The 16,472-nt window shown below is 45.2% G+C and overlaps 1 protein-coding gene across 1 annotated transcript in view; it reads right to left on the reverse strand.

Annotated features, from left to right (window-relative positions):
• Window positions 1–16,472, reverse strand: part of PTGIS (prostaglandin I2 synthase) — a 57,469-nt gene that overhangs the window by 12,375 nt on the left and 28,622 nt on the right. The window contains exon 6 of the mRNA XM_017541395.2: window positions 4,088–4,269. Within this exon, the coding sequence (XP_017396884.1) occupies window positions 4,088–4,269 (182 nt within the window). The remainder of the gene's footprint in view (window positions 1–4,087; window positions 4,270–16,472) is intronic.

Here is a 16,472-nt window from a genome sequence, read left to right on the forward strand (position 1 = left end):
ATTCTCCTGCCTCAGCCTCCCGAGTAGCTGGGATTACAGGCACGCACCACCATGCCCAGCTGATTTTTTTGTATTTTTAGTAGAGATGGGGTTTCACCATGTTGACCAGGATGGTCTCGATCTCTTGACCTCGTGATCCACCCGCCTCGGCCTCCCAAAGTGCTGGGATTACAGGCGTGAGCCACCGCGCCCAGCTGCAACTCTTTTATAATCTAAAATTATTTTAAGATAAAACTACTGATGAAGAATTAAAAAAAAAAAAATCGCCCAGCCCTCTTTACGGATGGTGAAACTGAAGCCCAGAAAAGTGACTTGAGGTCACACAACTAGTTTAGTGGCAGGTGTGAGATTCTAACCAAGTCTGTCTGACTCTGAATACTGTGGTTTTGCTTTCCACTCTGCTATCAAATGCCTCAGGGATTCTTCCTGATGATCACCATCTCAGTGCAGCTATCTGCAGGCCCAGCAGCTCCCACGCTCCCCTTCCCTACCTCTCAGGACCACCCAGGAGTTTCCAGGGCTGTGTGGCTGTGGCGGCTGAGGATGTGATGGAGTGAAGGCCAAGCGAGATATGGGGAAGGAAGAGAAGGACAGGATGTGACTGATGGCGCTGAGGGAGTCAAGCATCATGACTCTCAGTCCCGGCATTACCAGCATCAGTGAGCTCAGAGCTGGGAGGGAGGGAAACCTGTCAGGTGTTTGGAAGCTCTTCTCCATCTGCCCCCCACCACCCCATCCCACCTTCCCTCAGAGCCTCCTCTTCTCCCTGCCTGGGCCTTAGGTCTCTGCCCACAGGGTCCTCCCGGGATGCCCAAGCCTCCCTCTGCCCCTTCCATCACTCCAGCTTCCAGGCTCGGGGGTTCTGGATTCATGGAGCTGCTGTGAAGATCCTAGAGATAAAGTTTGCAAAGTGCTCAACAGGGTGCTTGGCCCAGGGCAACTGCTCAGTATCCTTTGAGATTATCATTCCTGACTCATCATCTCTGACCTTACAGCAGCAATCACAGCTACATTTCTCAGCTCCCAGCAGCATCTGACTCAGCTGCCCACGCCTGGCTCTCCCCTGCCCTCCCCTGCCCTCCACTGCCCTCCCTGGCCCCTTCCTCCTCACCTTTCTCAACACTGGAGAGCCCTGGGGATGCCCCCTTCTCCACCCACCCTCACCCCCAGTCTCTCCTTCAGTCCTGAGGCTTTAAACTTCTCTCTGCTGACAAATCCCAAAGGTACATCTCAGCCTGGACCTCAAACTCCAAGTCCAGACTCTTCTCTGTGTCTACTCCTCCTTCTCCATCTCAAATTCAACACACCCAAAGCCAAACCCCCAATCTTCTCCCCAAAACTTGCTTCTCCCGCCATCTTCCTCATCTGCCCATGGCCTTGCCGTCCCTCCTGTCGCTCAGGCCCAAACCTGGAGTCATCCTTGATGGCCTCCCCCACGGTCCCATCCAACACCAGATCCTGTTGGCTCTACTTTGGAATATGTTCAGAATCAAACCGGCCCCCGCCCCTGGCCCAGCACCACACTCTCTTGCCTGGATCCTGCAGTGGCCTCCTCCCTGCTCTCCCCACCTCTGCTTCCCCCCACTACAGTCTCTTGTCACTGCTGCAGCCAGAATGATCCCTCTAAAGCATAAGACAGACCAGGTTTTCCCTCTGCTCAGAGCCCTCTCACTCAAAGTAAAAGCCAAAGCCCTCCCCAAGGATGACAGGGCCCTGTGTGGTCCAGCAGCTCTACCTCCCCACCATGTCACCCTCGGTCCTGCCTCAAGGCCTTTGCACTTGCTGCCCCCTGCCTGCCAGCCTTCACTCATGTATTTACATGGCCCACCCCTCACTTCCTTCAGTCTCTGCCCAGATGTCACCTTTCAGTGAGGCCTTCCTGGACCACCCTATTTAAAAGAGCCCCTCCTCACCCCCCTCTGCCGTTCCTTTCTCCTGCTGCACCTCTTCTCCACAGAACACATTACCTCTAATCCTTGTTTTGTTTTTCTGAGACAGAGTCTTGCTCTATTGCCCAGGCTGGAGTGTAGTGGTGTGGTCTCAGCTCACTGCAATCTCTGCCTCCCCGGTTCAAGTGATTCTCCTGCCTCAGCCTCCCGAATAGCTGCGAACACAGGCGCCTGCCACCATGCCCAGCTAATTTTTGTATTTTTAGTAGAGACAGGGTTTCACCATGTTGGCCAGGCTGGTCTCAAACTCCTGAACTTGTGATCTGCCTGCCTAAACCTCCTGAAGTGCTATGATTACAGGCATGAGCCGCTGTGCCTGACCTAATACATTTTTTTTTTTTTTTTTGAGACAGTGTCTTACTCTGTCGCCCAGGCTGGAGTGCAGTGGTGCCATCTTGGCTCATTGCAACCTCCACCTCCCTGGTCCAAGTGAGTAGCTGGGATTACTGGCATGTGCCACCGTGCCTGGCTAAGTTTTGTACTTTTGGTAGGGTCAGGATTTCACCATGTTGGCCAGGCTGGCCTCAAACTCCTGATCTCAAGTGATCAGGCCACCTCAGCCTCTCAAAGTACCAGGAATACAGGTGTGAGCCACTATGCCTGGCCTCTAATACGTTTTAGATGGTTACTTGTTTATTTATTTATTTACTTTTAAGACAGGGTCTCGCTATGTCACCCAAGCTCGAATGCAGTGGCACAATCATGGCTCACTGCAGCCTTGACTTCCTAGGCTCCCGCAGTGCTCCCACCTCAGCCTCCCAAGTAGCCGGGATTATAGGTGCGTACCACCACGGCCAGCTTGTCTACAAAAGATAAAGTATTTTTTGTAGAGATGGAGTGTTGCTATGTTGTCTAGGCTGGTCTTGAACTCCTGGCCTCAAATGATGTTCCTGCCTAGCCTCCGAAAGCATTGGGATTACAGCTATGTGTTTATTAATTGTCTATCTTCTCCCACCAAAATGCCAGCTCCCTAAGGGCAGAGACTTTTGTCTGTTTTGCTCACTGCTCTATCCCCAGCTTCTAGAATGAGGCCTGGCACACAGTAGGCTCTCTAAATGTTTGTTGAAGATGTTTATTGAGCACTTGTTACCTGCAAGGCATAGTTACAAAACTGCACGTGCATCATGGCTCCCTCCTTTCATCTTCACAAGCGTGTCTTGAAGCGGGTGCTGCCATCCCCATTTTACAGATGAGCAAACAGAGGTGCTTAGAGGTTAAGTGACTGACTTGCCAGGAAGTGTCAAAGTCAGGACTCAAATCCAGGCAGGGAGGTCACGGAGCCTGTGCCAGAAACTCCTGAGCCAAGTACCCTCTTGGCTCTGCTCCCAAAAGGCTCTTGAAAGGTTTTCCCACCTGCCTGAATTCTGGACGCTGTCAACGGCTCAACCTCAGAGGACATCTTGTCCCCAGCTCCTGCCCAGCTCTCCTGACCCTGCCAAATGCTGTTCCCTGGCCTTAATGCCACTCGAGCCCCTCGGCCAGCATCCAGTTTTGCTGACACAGGTGATTTCCACAAGGAGTTCTGGGGACAGTCTGGAGCTCCAAGTCATCTCTGCACATAAATATGTTATTAGGCACTGATGTGGGGGACAACTGCCAGTTAATCCCAGCCCCTCCACCCCTTGCCAGTCTCTGCCTGCAAGGACAGTAAATGGCTCCGAGAAGAAACTAAAAATAAGCTGCAAGTTGATGGGAGAGGAATTACCCAGAAATGTCAGGCTGTGCGACTGTCACTGTCGAAGTGGGGCCAAGAGGAAGATGAGGGGCTTGGAGATGAGGAGTGAGGCAGGAACCAGGCCTGGGGCCCCGCACCATCCAAGCCTGCCCCCTTTCTTTCACTCCAATATCTGGCCCATGACCAAATCCACTGGCTCTGTCTTCCTGAAATTTCCAAAATCTATCCACGTCCTCATCGCCTCCATGGCCGCCACCTGATCCTGTCACCACTGTTTCCTCCTTGGTGACCTGTTTTTTGCTTTTGCCCCCAAGATCCTGTCCCTTCTCTTCTCGGAACTCTCCTAGGCCCCCATCTCGCGCAGAGAAAAATCCCGAGTCCTCACTTATGAGGACCCACGAGGCCCTCATATCACAACCACACATGCACACTTGCACACACCCACTTGCACACTCACACCCACCTGTGTGGCCCACAACTGCAGCACCAGGGCCCGTGCCTGCATCTCCTCTGACACACCCATCTCCTCCAGGTGCAGCAGGTAACTCTCCAGCCATTTGCTCCGGTGGGCCCTCGTGGCCAGCCTGGCTGGGGACAGCAGCTTCCACAGGTGACTTTTGACACTGGACATGTGGTCCTTGTCTCCTGCAGGGGCAGAGCACAGAGTAGGGGTTACAGATTTAACATCACACCCAGGGCTGGCCAGGCATGACCTCCTATGAGGCCAAGGGTCTTCTGAATGTCACTCCTTGAGGGTGGGGAATTCCTGTGGGAAAGAAGCCGCAGGGAGAGTTTCAATACCAACTTGATTTTTTTTTTTTTTTTGAGACGGAGTTTCGCTCTTGTTACCCAGGCTGGAGTGCAATGGCGTGATCTCGGCTCACCGCAACCTCCGCCTCCTGGGTTCAGGCAATTCTCCTGCCTCAGCCTCCTGAGTTGCTGGGATTACAGGCATGCACCACCATGCCCAGCTAATTTTTTGTATTTTTAGTAGAGACGGGGTTTCACCATGTTGACCAGGATGGTCTCGATCTCTTGACCTCGTGATCCACCCGCCTCGGCCTCCCACAGTGCTGGGATTACAGGCTTGAGCCACCGTGCCCGGCCCCAACTTGCTTATTATCTGTCTTACTCCCAGTAGAAGGCAGCAAGGGGTCTTGTCTCCTGCAGGTGGAAGCCCTATTTCAATCACCTCTATGTCCCCAGCACCCGGCCTGTAGCAGGTGTTCAATAAATAAATATGCATCGTATTAGTCTGTTTTCATGCTGCTAATAAAGACATACCTGAGACTGGGTAATTTAGTTATTTATTTATTTATTTTAAAAAGTGGTTTAATGGACTCAGAGTTCCAGGTGGCTGGGGAGGTCTCGTAATCATGGTGGAAGGTGAAAGGCACATCTTACATGGCAGCAGACAAGAGAAAATGAGAGCCAAGCAGAGGGGAGACCACTTATAAAATCATCAGATCTCATGAGACTTATTCACTACCAGGAGAACAGTATGGGGGAACCACCTCTATGACTAAATTATCTCCTGCCGGGTCGTTCTCATTATATGTGGGAATTATGGGAGCTACAATGCAACACGAGATCTAGCTGGGGACACAACCAAACCATATCATACATCAGTAAATGGCATTTCTTTCCAGGACAGAAGAAGGAACACTAAACACTGAGCAGCATTCTCCCTCCCCAGGGTCCAACTCCAGAGCAATGCCAGCCCATGTGTGCGAGGAGGAGGCCACTGTGAGCAGGCTCAACACAGCAGCAATCACAGAAAGACAGCAGCAATCAATCACAGAAAGACAGCAGCAATCACAGAAAGACAGCAGCAATCACAGAAAGACAGCAGCAACAACCTAACTGACCCTCCAGAGAGGGTAGATGGGGCTGGAGTCTCAAACTCAACTCACTCCAGTGAAAACAAATCAAGTAAAAGAGAGAGGGGGCCAGACAGGGGCCATGGTAGTTAGCCCACCGACCAGCCCCCAGCAGGAGAGAGAAACTCACCCCAGCATGGCCAGAAGACCTGTGCTTTCAAAGAAAGCTAACAATCCAGACAATCATGTATAACCTTCTGATGTTTTTTAAGGTTAACATCCAAGTAAAAAGTTTTTAATCACTGTGCAGACCACAAAAGAATCTCTGAAGGTCAACTTTGGCCCACAGATCACTAGCATGCAATTGCCATCAAACAGACAATGGTGTGTGTATATTCTGGAAAAACCATACAGCAGTGAAAGTGAATTAGCTCATTTTACCTACAGACACAGAGACTTCCCAAGGGCAGACTGGCAAGGGGATAAAGCCAGGCACTGAAGAATGATACTATTTAGATATTGTTTTCTTTTCATTTCTTTTTTAAAAAATATTTTCGTGAACAATACATGAGACAGTATATATTGTTTTTAAGACTCCAAGGTAATGCTATTTATATGCATAAATATAAAGTTTAAAATAAAAATATAAAATATAGAATTTGGTTTTCTCCAAAGTCACCCCTTGGAAAAGTGAGTCACCTTGGATTGCTCCAAAGTTTCAAAGTACTGGAAATTCCCTCACTGACTCTTTTGAACCACAAGCCGTGTTTCAGGAAGACTCGCCCCACCAGTGATTCTAAACCTGGCTGCACATCACAGGGCGTTTGAAAGGGTGGGAAATTTAGGCTATGGTTTTTTTTTTTAAGTATCTTGGCTTCATTTTCAAACAATATGCTGAATATGTTTAACTTTTAGACTTCAACTTAAGCTCGTTGTTTTACATTAAAATGAATGTCACCATTTCGGGTGACATTTCAATGTAAAGCAATGAGCTTAAGTGTTCAACTGAAATACATTATCTTCCTACGTTTCTCAACTTTTCAGGCTCTCTGAAGAATTACCTGGGAGCTCTTAAATCTCTGGATGCCCAGGTGCCAACCGTGGGCAGACTGATCATGTCAGAATCATGTGGGTGGAAACTGAGCATCCAGAGATTTAAACAGGTGCCTACAGGGCACAGGCAGTGTTGAAACCACCTCAGTTGATGCAAACTCTGGATACTTCTAAGCATGATCTGATGCGATGGCTAAAAAAAAAGAGGCAGAGAAATTTAGCACAGCTTTAGAAATAACTGGCATTCTTTGAGGTCTGACCACACAGCTGCAATCTTGAGTATCGCCGTAAACACAGTGTTTAAGGATGACTTTAAAAAGCAAGGCAGGACCATTCTCCACTTTTCCCCAGTGCCTAGAGCAGTTCTGAGTACACAGGAGGTACTCAGTATTTGCAGAATAAATGAACAATGATGCAAAAAAAGGTAATGCCGTATGAAAATACAGCTGACAGAATGTGAGAAAATATTTGCAAATAATATATCTGATAAGGGTCTAGCACCCAAAATATATAAAAGAACTCGTACAACTCAACAGCAATTAAAAAAAAAACAACCTGATTCAAAAATGGGCAAAGGACTTGAACAGATACTTCTCCAAAGAAATACAAACGGCTGATCAACACATGAAAAGATGCTCAAAACCATTAGTCATTAGAAAAATGTACATCAAAGCCACAGTGCGATACCACTCACAACCATGAGGATGGCTGCTGGTTAAAAAACAGAAAATAAGTGATGCTGAGCACCTGGAGAAACTGGACCCCTCATGCGCTGCTGGCGGGAATGTCAAATACTGCAGTTGCCGTGAAAAAGAGTTTAGCAGTTCCTCAGAAAGTGAAAGAAAGAATTGCCATATGATCCAGGAATTCCGACTCTAGGTATGCACCCCAAAGAACTGAAACCAGAGACTCAAACAGACGCTTGAGCAACAGTTCACAGCAGCGTTATTCACAGTTGCCAAAAGGTGGAAACAACCCACGTGTTCTTTGATAGGTGAATGGATGAACAGAATGCAATATATACATGCAACGTATTATTATTCAGCCTTAAAAAGGAATGAAATTCTGACACATATGCCAGGCTTGGTGGCTCACGCCTGTAAGCCTAGCACTTTGGGAGGCCAAGGTGGGCAGATTTCCTGAGCTTAGGTGTTAGAGACCAGCCTGGGCAACATGGCGAAACCCTGTCTCTACTAAAATACAAAAAAAAAAAAAAAAAAGCTGGGCATGGTGGCGCATACCTGTAATCCCAGCTCCTCAGGAGGGTGGGGCAGGAGAATTTCTTGAACCCAGGATGTGGAGGTTGCAATGAGCCGAGATCACACCACTGCACAACCTGGGTGACAGAGCAAGACTCTGTCTCTCCCCGCCCAAAAAAAAAGAAAAGAAAGGAAAACAAAGAAATTCTGACAAATACTACAACATGAACCTTGAAAATATTATGCTAAGTGAAATAAGCAGACACAAAAGGACAAATATTGTATGATGTCCCTTATATGAGATTCCTAGAGCAAGAAATTCAGAGACAGAAGAGCGATACGATGGGCTGGGAGGAGAGACAGGTGGGGAATTATGGTTCAATGGGCACAAAGCTTTTGTTTAGGATCATGAAAAGTTTCTGGAAATAGATAATGGCATGGTTATGCAACTTTGTGAATGTATTTACTGCCACTGAATTGTACAATTAAAATGGTTAAAATCGTATATTTTATGTTATATATTATTTTACTACAATTTTTTAAAAAGGTCAAATGAACATCATTTGGAAAATGAGTCAAAGATAGTGTTGTATAATAAAGAATTTGAATTCTGGCTGGGTGCGGTGGCTCACCTGTAATCCCAGCATTTTGGGAGGCCAAGGTGGGCAGATCGCCTGAGGTCAGGAGTTCGAAACCAGCCTGGCCAACATGGTGAAACCCTGTCTCTATTAAAATACAAAATAGTAGCCTGGCGTGGTGGTGGACACCTGTAATCCCAGTTACTTGGGAGGCTGAGGCAGAAGAATCACTTGAACCCAGGAGGTGGAGGTTGCAGTGAGCTGAGATGGAGCCATTGCACCCCTACCCCAGCCTGGGTGACAGAGCGAGACTCCATCAAAACAAAACAAAAAGAATTTGAATTCCAAGGTTTCAGTTACTTATGGTCAACCACGGTCCAAAAATATTAAATGAAAAATTCCAGACACAAACAGTCATAAGTGTTAAATTACATGCTCTTCTGAGTAGTGTGTTGAAATCTTGTGTCATCCTGCTCTGTCCTGCCTGGCAAAAAACACAAGATAAAAATATAGCAGTGGGCCAGGTGCAGTGGTTCACTTCTGTAATCCCAGCACTTTGGGAGGCCAAGATGGGCAGATTACCTGAGGTCAGGGGTTTGAGACCAGCCTGGCCAACATGGTGAATTCCATCTCTACCAAAAATATAAAAATTAGCTGGGCATGGTGATAGGCATCTGTAGTCCCAGCTACTCAGGAGGCTGAGGCAAGAGAATCATCTGAACCCAGGAGGAAGAGGTTGTAGTGAGCTGAGATTACACTACTGCACTCCAGCCTAGAGAACAGAGCAAGACTCTGTCTCAAAGACAAAAAATATATAGCAGTGATTAGATTGTGGATTAAATCAGTTTACATTTGTATGTCCCTTAGAGCAGTGCAGGGGACACACTAAGTTATTTACCCAAGATTTATCTATTGCTGTGATATATTGTTAGGACAAAGCAAAGTGCCAGCAACCACGTGTTTAGTGCATTGTGGAAAAAGAGAAAAGAAGAATATAGTCACATTCACTTGCCCTTGTATGAATGAAGTCTAGAAGGATCCATTCGAAACTAATAAAACTAGTCAATTATGAGCAGTGGGAATTGGTGGAAGGAGTGTAACAAGAAAAGGAAGGAGACTTACCGTTGTTATTAATTTTTTCCAGCCTAATTGAGGTATAATTGACAAATGAAAATTCTAAGTTGTATGACATGATGTTTTGATATACACATATGGTGTGAAATGATTGTTACAATCAAACTAGTATATCCATCACCTCACATAGTTAGATGTACACTGGTGAATGTGTGTAACTTAAGATCCACTCTGGTAGTAAATTTCAAGTATACAATACATTGTTATTAACTGTGGTCACCATTTTGTATATTAGGTCTTCAGAACGTATTCATCTTGTAACTCAGAGTTTATAGCCTCAACCAGCATGTCCCCATTTCCCCATCTCCTGAGCCCTGGTAACCACTATTCTACTCCGTTTTTCTGAATTTGACTTTTTTAGCTCCCACATATCGATGACATCATGCAGTATTTGATTTTCTATGTCTGGCTTATTTCAATTACAATAATGTCCTCCAAATTCATTCATATTGTTACAAATGGCAAGAGTATCCTTTTTATGGCTGAATAACATTCTATCATGTATTTACATATACAGCCGTCCTGTCTTAGCCACAGTTTCACTTTCCAAGGTTTATTTCCATTCCTAATCATTTCAATATTGAAGTTGACCAAAAAAATTTAAAAAAAGACAAAATTTTAAAAACCTTCCCACTGGGAAAACAGAGGCTTGCTGTCTACTTTGGATTCCAGGACAATTTGCTGTTTGGTTGGTTTTTTCCTTTTGAGACAAGGTCTCACTCTGTCACCCAGGCTGGAGTGCAATGGCGTAGTCCTGGCTCACTGCAGCCTCAACCTCCTGGGCTCAAGTGATCCTGCCACCTCAGCTTCCTGAGTAGTTGAAACTACAAGTGTAAGCCACCACACTTGGCTAATCTTTTAATTTTTTTTTTTTTTTGTAGAGACAAGGTCTCTTTATATTGCTTAGGCTAGCCTCAAACTCCTGAACAAAAGTGATCCTCCTGCTTTGGCCTCCCAAAGAGTCAAAGTGCTGGATTATAGGTGTGAGCCACTGCATGCAGCCTCGTGCTGTATTTTAATGCGTGCATAAAGACCAAGTGTTGCTCTAAGCAACAGAGTGGCCACAAGCCCCAGGAGGTTACAGAGCATTTGAAATGGGGCTGGCTTGAATGCAGCCATGTTTAATATAGGGTAAGGCAGACACTGGATTCCAGAGTCAGCATGAGAAACAAAATGTAAAATATCTCATTAATAATTTTTAACACGGGTTCCCTGCTGAAATGCTAATAATATTTTAGATATATTGGCTTAAATAAAATGTGTTATTAAAATCGATTTCACCTCTTTATTTTTCTTTTTTAATGTGTCTAATAGAAAATTTTTAATTAGAAATGTGATTAACATGATATGTCTATGTACAGCACTGTTCTAGAAGGATAACACCAAACTCATAGCAATAGTTACCTGGGGATAGATTTAGAGGGAATGTGGTCAAAGGGAACTTTCCTTTTTGTAATATTTGACTTTTTTTTTTTTTTTTACAAAAGTCAGGGGAGCCCAGTTTAGAGGCCAAGCACTGTAGCAGAGTGCCTGACCTTGAACAAGTCACCTCACCTCTCAGCATCTCAGTTTTCTTGCCTGTAAACTAGGATAATATAAGTACCCACCACACAGGGTAATATACAAATCGAACGCGTTAACACCTAAAGCACAGAGATGCCTGACACAGACCTAATAAACAGCTATATTATTAAATAACAAATCTTTCTGAATGTTAGCCAAGTATTAGCCCAAGGAGAACATGCTCATGAATTGCTTCTATAATTAAGAAATAATAATAAATTGTGAAATACAGAGCACAAAGTTTGAAGACAGAGCGAAACCCAGGTTGAAATCCCAGCTCTTCCCTTCCTAGCAAGAACTTGGCCAAGTCACTTTGCATCTCTGAGCCTCAATTTCCCCCATGTGTAAAATGAGGACCATCTGGCTCACAGGATTGCTAGGAGGATTCAGAAAGATCACACACAGAACACATGGGTATTGGCAGAGGTTTGTAAAATACTGCTTGCTACATTCTTGCCATTATTTTGAGATATTATTTATTGGTGCAATGACTCAATCCCATTAATCAGGGGTGCCAGGCCCACGGTGATTGACAGCCCACCAATTTAAATCAGATTGGTGTATCTGGTTTAAATCCCAGAGTTCCCATGCCATGTGGCCTTGGCTGAGCCCCTGCTCATCTCTGGACCTCAGTCTCCTCATCCAAAAAATGAGGACACAGACTTGAGTACTTCTCGAGTTTTTTCTGGGAAACCCCTCTAGGCCCTCCAGATCTGGGGGCATAGTACAGAGAGGCCCCCAGTAGAGACATGTCTTTAAAGTTTTGGGTTTTACCTTTGAAGTGTATTAGAGTTTTGCATCAGACTCTGTGATTCTTTGATATAAGAATGTCTTTTTTTCCAAAAACAATGTTCAAATAAACAGTCCCCAAAATAATCTAGTGAAATAAATGTTCTAGATGGAAGCACTATGTTTAGCTTGGGGGTCTGTTTAACTGTCCCCTGTTCCCAACTACCTACTGTGTGAGAAACACCAGACTCAATGGTCTAAGGGTTCTCAAAGGATTTTCTTTTAAAATATGGTTTTTCTAAAAAAGAAAAAATTTTAAATGAATTTGGGGTAAGGAGTTCGAGACCAGCCTGGCCAACATGGAGAAACCCCAGCTCTACTAAAAAGTACAGAAAAATTATCTGAGTGTGGTGGTACATGCCTGTAATCCCAGCTACTCAGGAGGCTGAGGCAGGAGAATTGCTTGAACCCGGGAGGCAGAAGTTGCAGTGAGCTGAGATCGTGCCACTGCACTCCAGCCTGGGCATCACAGCAAGACTCAATTAAAAAAAAAATATATATATATATATATACATATATATATATATATATATACACACACACAAACACACAAATACACATATATATGCTATATATATGTATATACACATATATATGCTAAAGGAAAGCAAAAGGAAATGCTATATATATATGTATATACGTGTGTGTGTGTGTGTGTGAGTGTGTGTGTGTATAGTGACATAGTCTACCCACTGCCTGCACCTTGCTCTTTTTTTGTAACCGTAGATTTCATTCACTACCAGTATGTCCCACTCTGTTTTAGATGCGTAGTTGGCCTGTAGGTGAGTGCATAATTTATTTAATCAGCCCTTACTTGTGGACTTTTAAATTGTTTCTAGCATTTGCAATTATAAGCAATGTGATAATGAATATGTTTGTGTACCTGCAGACATGTACAAGCATTTCTGTAGGACAAATTCCTAGAAGTGGAAGCACAGGATCCAAGGAATGTGCATTTTATTTTATGATTTGGCAGGTTCTGCCAAAAGAGGCTGCAATGCTTCACACACCCCACAGCAACGTTCGGGGGCTGCTTTGCCCACATGCCTCTGGTCCCAACTAAGATGAGAAATCTCGCCCTCCCACATTGCCACCTGCTGCTGACATTGAGAAATGCAGCCTTCCTCTACCCAGCCCAGGGATGCTCCCAGAGTGATGGTGGGGGGGGGGAGTTCCTCCGCATCTAACCACACTCTGGAGCATCTGTACGGTGGAAAGGGTAGTGGAGAAACCCAGTTTTTCCTGGGGAACCAGTCAGTGCTAGGATGTGGCAGGTGCTTTATGCACAGGACTTTGCAATCAAACAGACCAAGTTTCTACCTACCAACTGCCTGTCTATGACAGGTGATCTCACCTCCCTGAGTCTCAGTTTCCTTATCTGCAACAAGAGTATGTTAATACCAACCTTTCAGCATGGATGGCAAGATTCAATAAGATCAACTGAGTTGCTTCTAAAAAGATGATAAAGGACACAAACAGACGACTCACAAAGAGGAAATGCAAACTGGTACTGAAACACAGAAAATATAAAAGTCAGCTGGGTGCAATGGCACATGCCTGTAGTCCCAGCTGCTCAGAAGGCTCAGTTGGGAAGATCGCTTGAGCCTGGAAGGTCAAGATTGCAGTGAGCCGAGATCTCGCCACTACACTCCAGCCTGGGTGACAGAGCAAGACCCTGTTTCGAAATAACATCAACAACAAAACAAACAAAACACACACACACAAAAGATGTTTCATCACAGTCATCAGGGAAATTCTACATAGAGCCAGATGTCCTTTCTTGCCCATCAGATGGGCAATGATTTAAAGATTGATAACTGCATGTTGGCAAGGTTGTGGTAACATGCAAATTAAAACAATAAGTTACCCACCTCTGCCCATCAGATTAGCAAACAAATGGAAAGGCTGATGGCATCTGGTGGAGCAGACTTCTTCCCTTTAGGTAGGCAGATGAATTGCTCCATGGTTTTGGAAATGATGTGACAGATGCAGATAAAAATGTTAATGTATATGGCCTTTGACCTGATAAAACCATTTCCAGGAAGTGGGCAGACAGAAATGAAATCACCAGATGGCAGAATAGATACAAGTACAATGAAATACTATAAAAGCAAAAATAAAGAAAGAATATTGGCATCTAAGAGGGAAATGGCTAACCACTGAAACAGCCATTTGAGGGCTAAAAAAAAGTCTTGGTTTTTCATTTTTGTTATTGTTTTGAGAAGGAGTCTTACGCTGTCGCCCAGGCTGGAGTGCAGTGGCACGATCTTGGCTCATTGTAACCTCTGTCTCCCAGGCTCAAGTGATCCTCTCACCTCAGCCTCCTGAGTAGTTGGGATAACAGGTATGTGCCACCACGCCCAGCTAATTTTTTGTATTTGTGGTAGAGACAGGGTTTCACCATGTTGGCCAGGCTGGCATTGAAATCCTGACCTCAGGTGATCTACCCACCTCAGCCTACCAAAATGCTAGGATTACAGGCATGAGCCACCGTGCCCGGCCAGATGTCTTGTATTTTTAATGTTAATTTCATATCCTTCTACTTTGTTGGATTCAGTTATTGCTGGAGTTCGTTTAATTATTAATTTTCTGGGGTTCTCCAGGTACAGTATCAGATCGTCTGCAAATATGAATAGTTTTACTTTTTCTTTACCCATTCTTATGTCTATAATTAGTTTATCTTGTTTAATTGCATCGGCTAATATCTCTAAAAGATGTTTATATCAACAGAGGAGAATGTACAGCTATATTGTTAAGTTAAAAACAGGTTACAAATAACAGAATCCCTCTTTGTAAACACAGATATGAATATTTGTCTCTAGTTGTGAGAACATACAAAATACTGTGAAGGGGTACACATCGTCATGCTAACATTGGTTTCACAGGAAGCAGGGCTTGGAAAAAGGGGTATTATACTTTATACTACCTATAAACTCTGAATTGTTAAGCATAAGATTATGTTTCTCTCATGTAAACAAAATCGATAATGTGTTAAAGCTTTGGCTTTTAAAAACACGTAAGCAAAAGGAAACAGGCAACGAAGTGTTTGAGCATAGACTATGACCATGCTTAACCTCATCTGGCACATAATAAGTGCTCAGCAAACAGTGCTTTTTCTTTTTCTTTTTTGGTTTTTCAGACAATGTTTCACTCTGTTGCCCAGGCTGGAGTACAGTGGCACAATCTCGGCTCGCTGCAACTTCTGACCCCGGGGTTTTAGAGATTCTCCTACCTCAGCTTCCTGAGTAGCTAGGATTATAGGTGCCCGCCACCACACCTGGCTAATTTTTTTGTATTTTTAGTAGAGACAGGGTTTTGCTATGTTAGCCAGGCTGGTCTTGAAGTCCTGACCTCAGGTGATCCACCTGCCTCGGCCTCCCAAAGTGCTAGGATTACAGGCATGAGCCACCATGGCCAGCCACAGTGCTTTTTCTTGTGACCTCAGCCAGTTCTAACAGCCACCCCCTAGGAAGATCCTGCTGTTTCCCCCATTTTACAGATGGCTGAGATCACAGAGAGAACTGAGGCACAGAGAGAACACACAGATGCAGGGAGTGGAAGCTGGTAAAACTCGTCAAGCCCTGAGAGCTCAGACTCGGTCTTAGCTACTCCCTTCCACAGTCCCTCCAGAGAAAGGAGCTGGAGCAAGTAGAAGTAACGCTCCGAGTCACCAGCAAGGAAGCAGCAGAACAGGAATTTGAATCCAGGCCTCTGCTGCAAGTGTCTGAGCCCAGCACACATAGCACTTCCCAACCTTCCCAGGGTGCTTGTCAGACAGGCAGTTTTCCAGGCTCTCCCCTGGGGATCTGGATTCCTATGGACCTGGATGGGGCTCAAGAACTATGTTATGAACAATGCTCACCCGGGAAGTTTGGGGTACATGACCCGGGGGATGGCGCAGCCCAGTGGTTCCTACAGCTCTGCACACGGAAACAGCCAGGACCCTCTACCCACACTGAGTCTGCTCTGCAGCCAAAAATAAATGAGGTAGATTCTTACAAATCGATGTGGAAATACTGTAGACATGGAGTTGAGTGAAATCTCTGAGTGGTAGAACAATTCTTCTAGTGTGATATATCTAAGTTATAAAAGCATAGGCCATAATATTCTTCCTTCTAAATTATTCTATAATTTGGGCGAGAGATCCCAGATGGCTGATCACTAGCAGCTCGGGATTGCAGCTCCCACCGAAAGAGCAGAGAACGAGAGGACGCCACACTTTCAGATCAAGTTCTGTTGCTCACGCACCAGGAGATTCCCAGCAGAGGAGCCCCACGTGTCGCCAGCGCGACTCTTGTGGCCGGCGAGGCGGTTTGGCCGCTGCCTTGGAGCGGCGGTTCTTGGTGCAGAGTCAGAAAAGCACCATCAAGCTTAACGCCGCTGTTTTGGCCGGTGCAGTGGGTTGCTCCGATTCTAGCGCCGGGAATCAACAAGTTGGACGTCCATTCAGAAACCCAACTACAAAGACGGTAATTATAAAGACCACAGATGGATAAATCTATAATGAAGGGAAGAAACAAGCCTAAAAAGGCCGAGAATACCCAAAATCAGAACGCCTCTCCCTCTACAGGGGATCACAGTTCCTCATCAGCAAGAGAACAAGGCCTGATGGAGAAAGACTGTGCTCCATTAGCAGAAGCTGGCTTTAAAAAGTGGATGATAAGAAACTTCTGGGAATTAAAAGAACTTGTTCTAACCCAATGCAAAGAAAC

This window comes from Cebus imitator, unplaced genomic scaffold, assembly GCF_001604975.1.
Source record: "Cebus imitator isolate Cc_AM_T3 unplaced genomic scaffold, Cebus_imitator-1.0 Scaffold132, whole genome shotgun sequence".
NCBI classification, from domain to species: Eukaryota; Metazoa; Chordata; class Mammalia; order Primates; family Cebidae; genus Cebus; species Cebus imitator.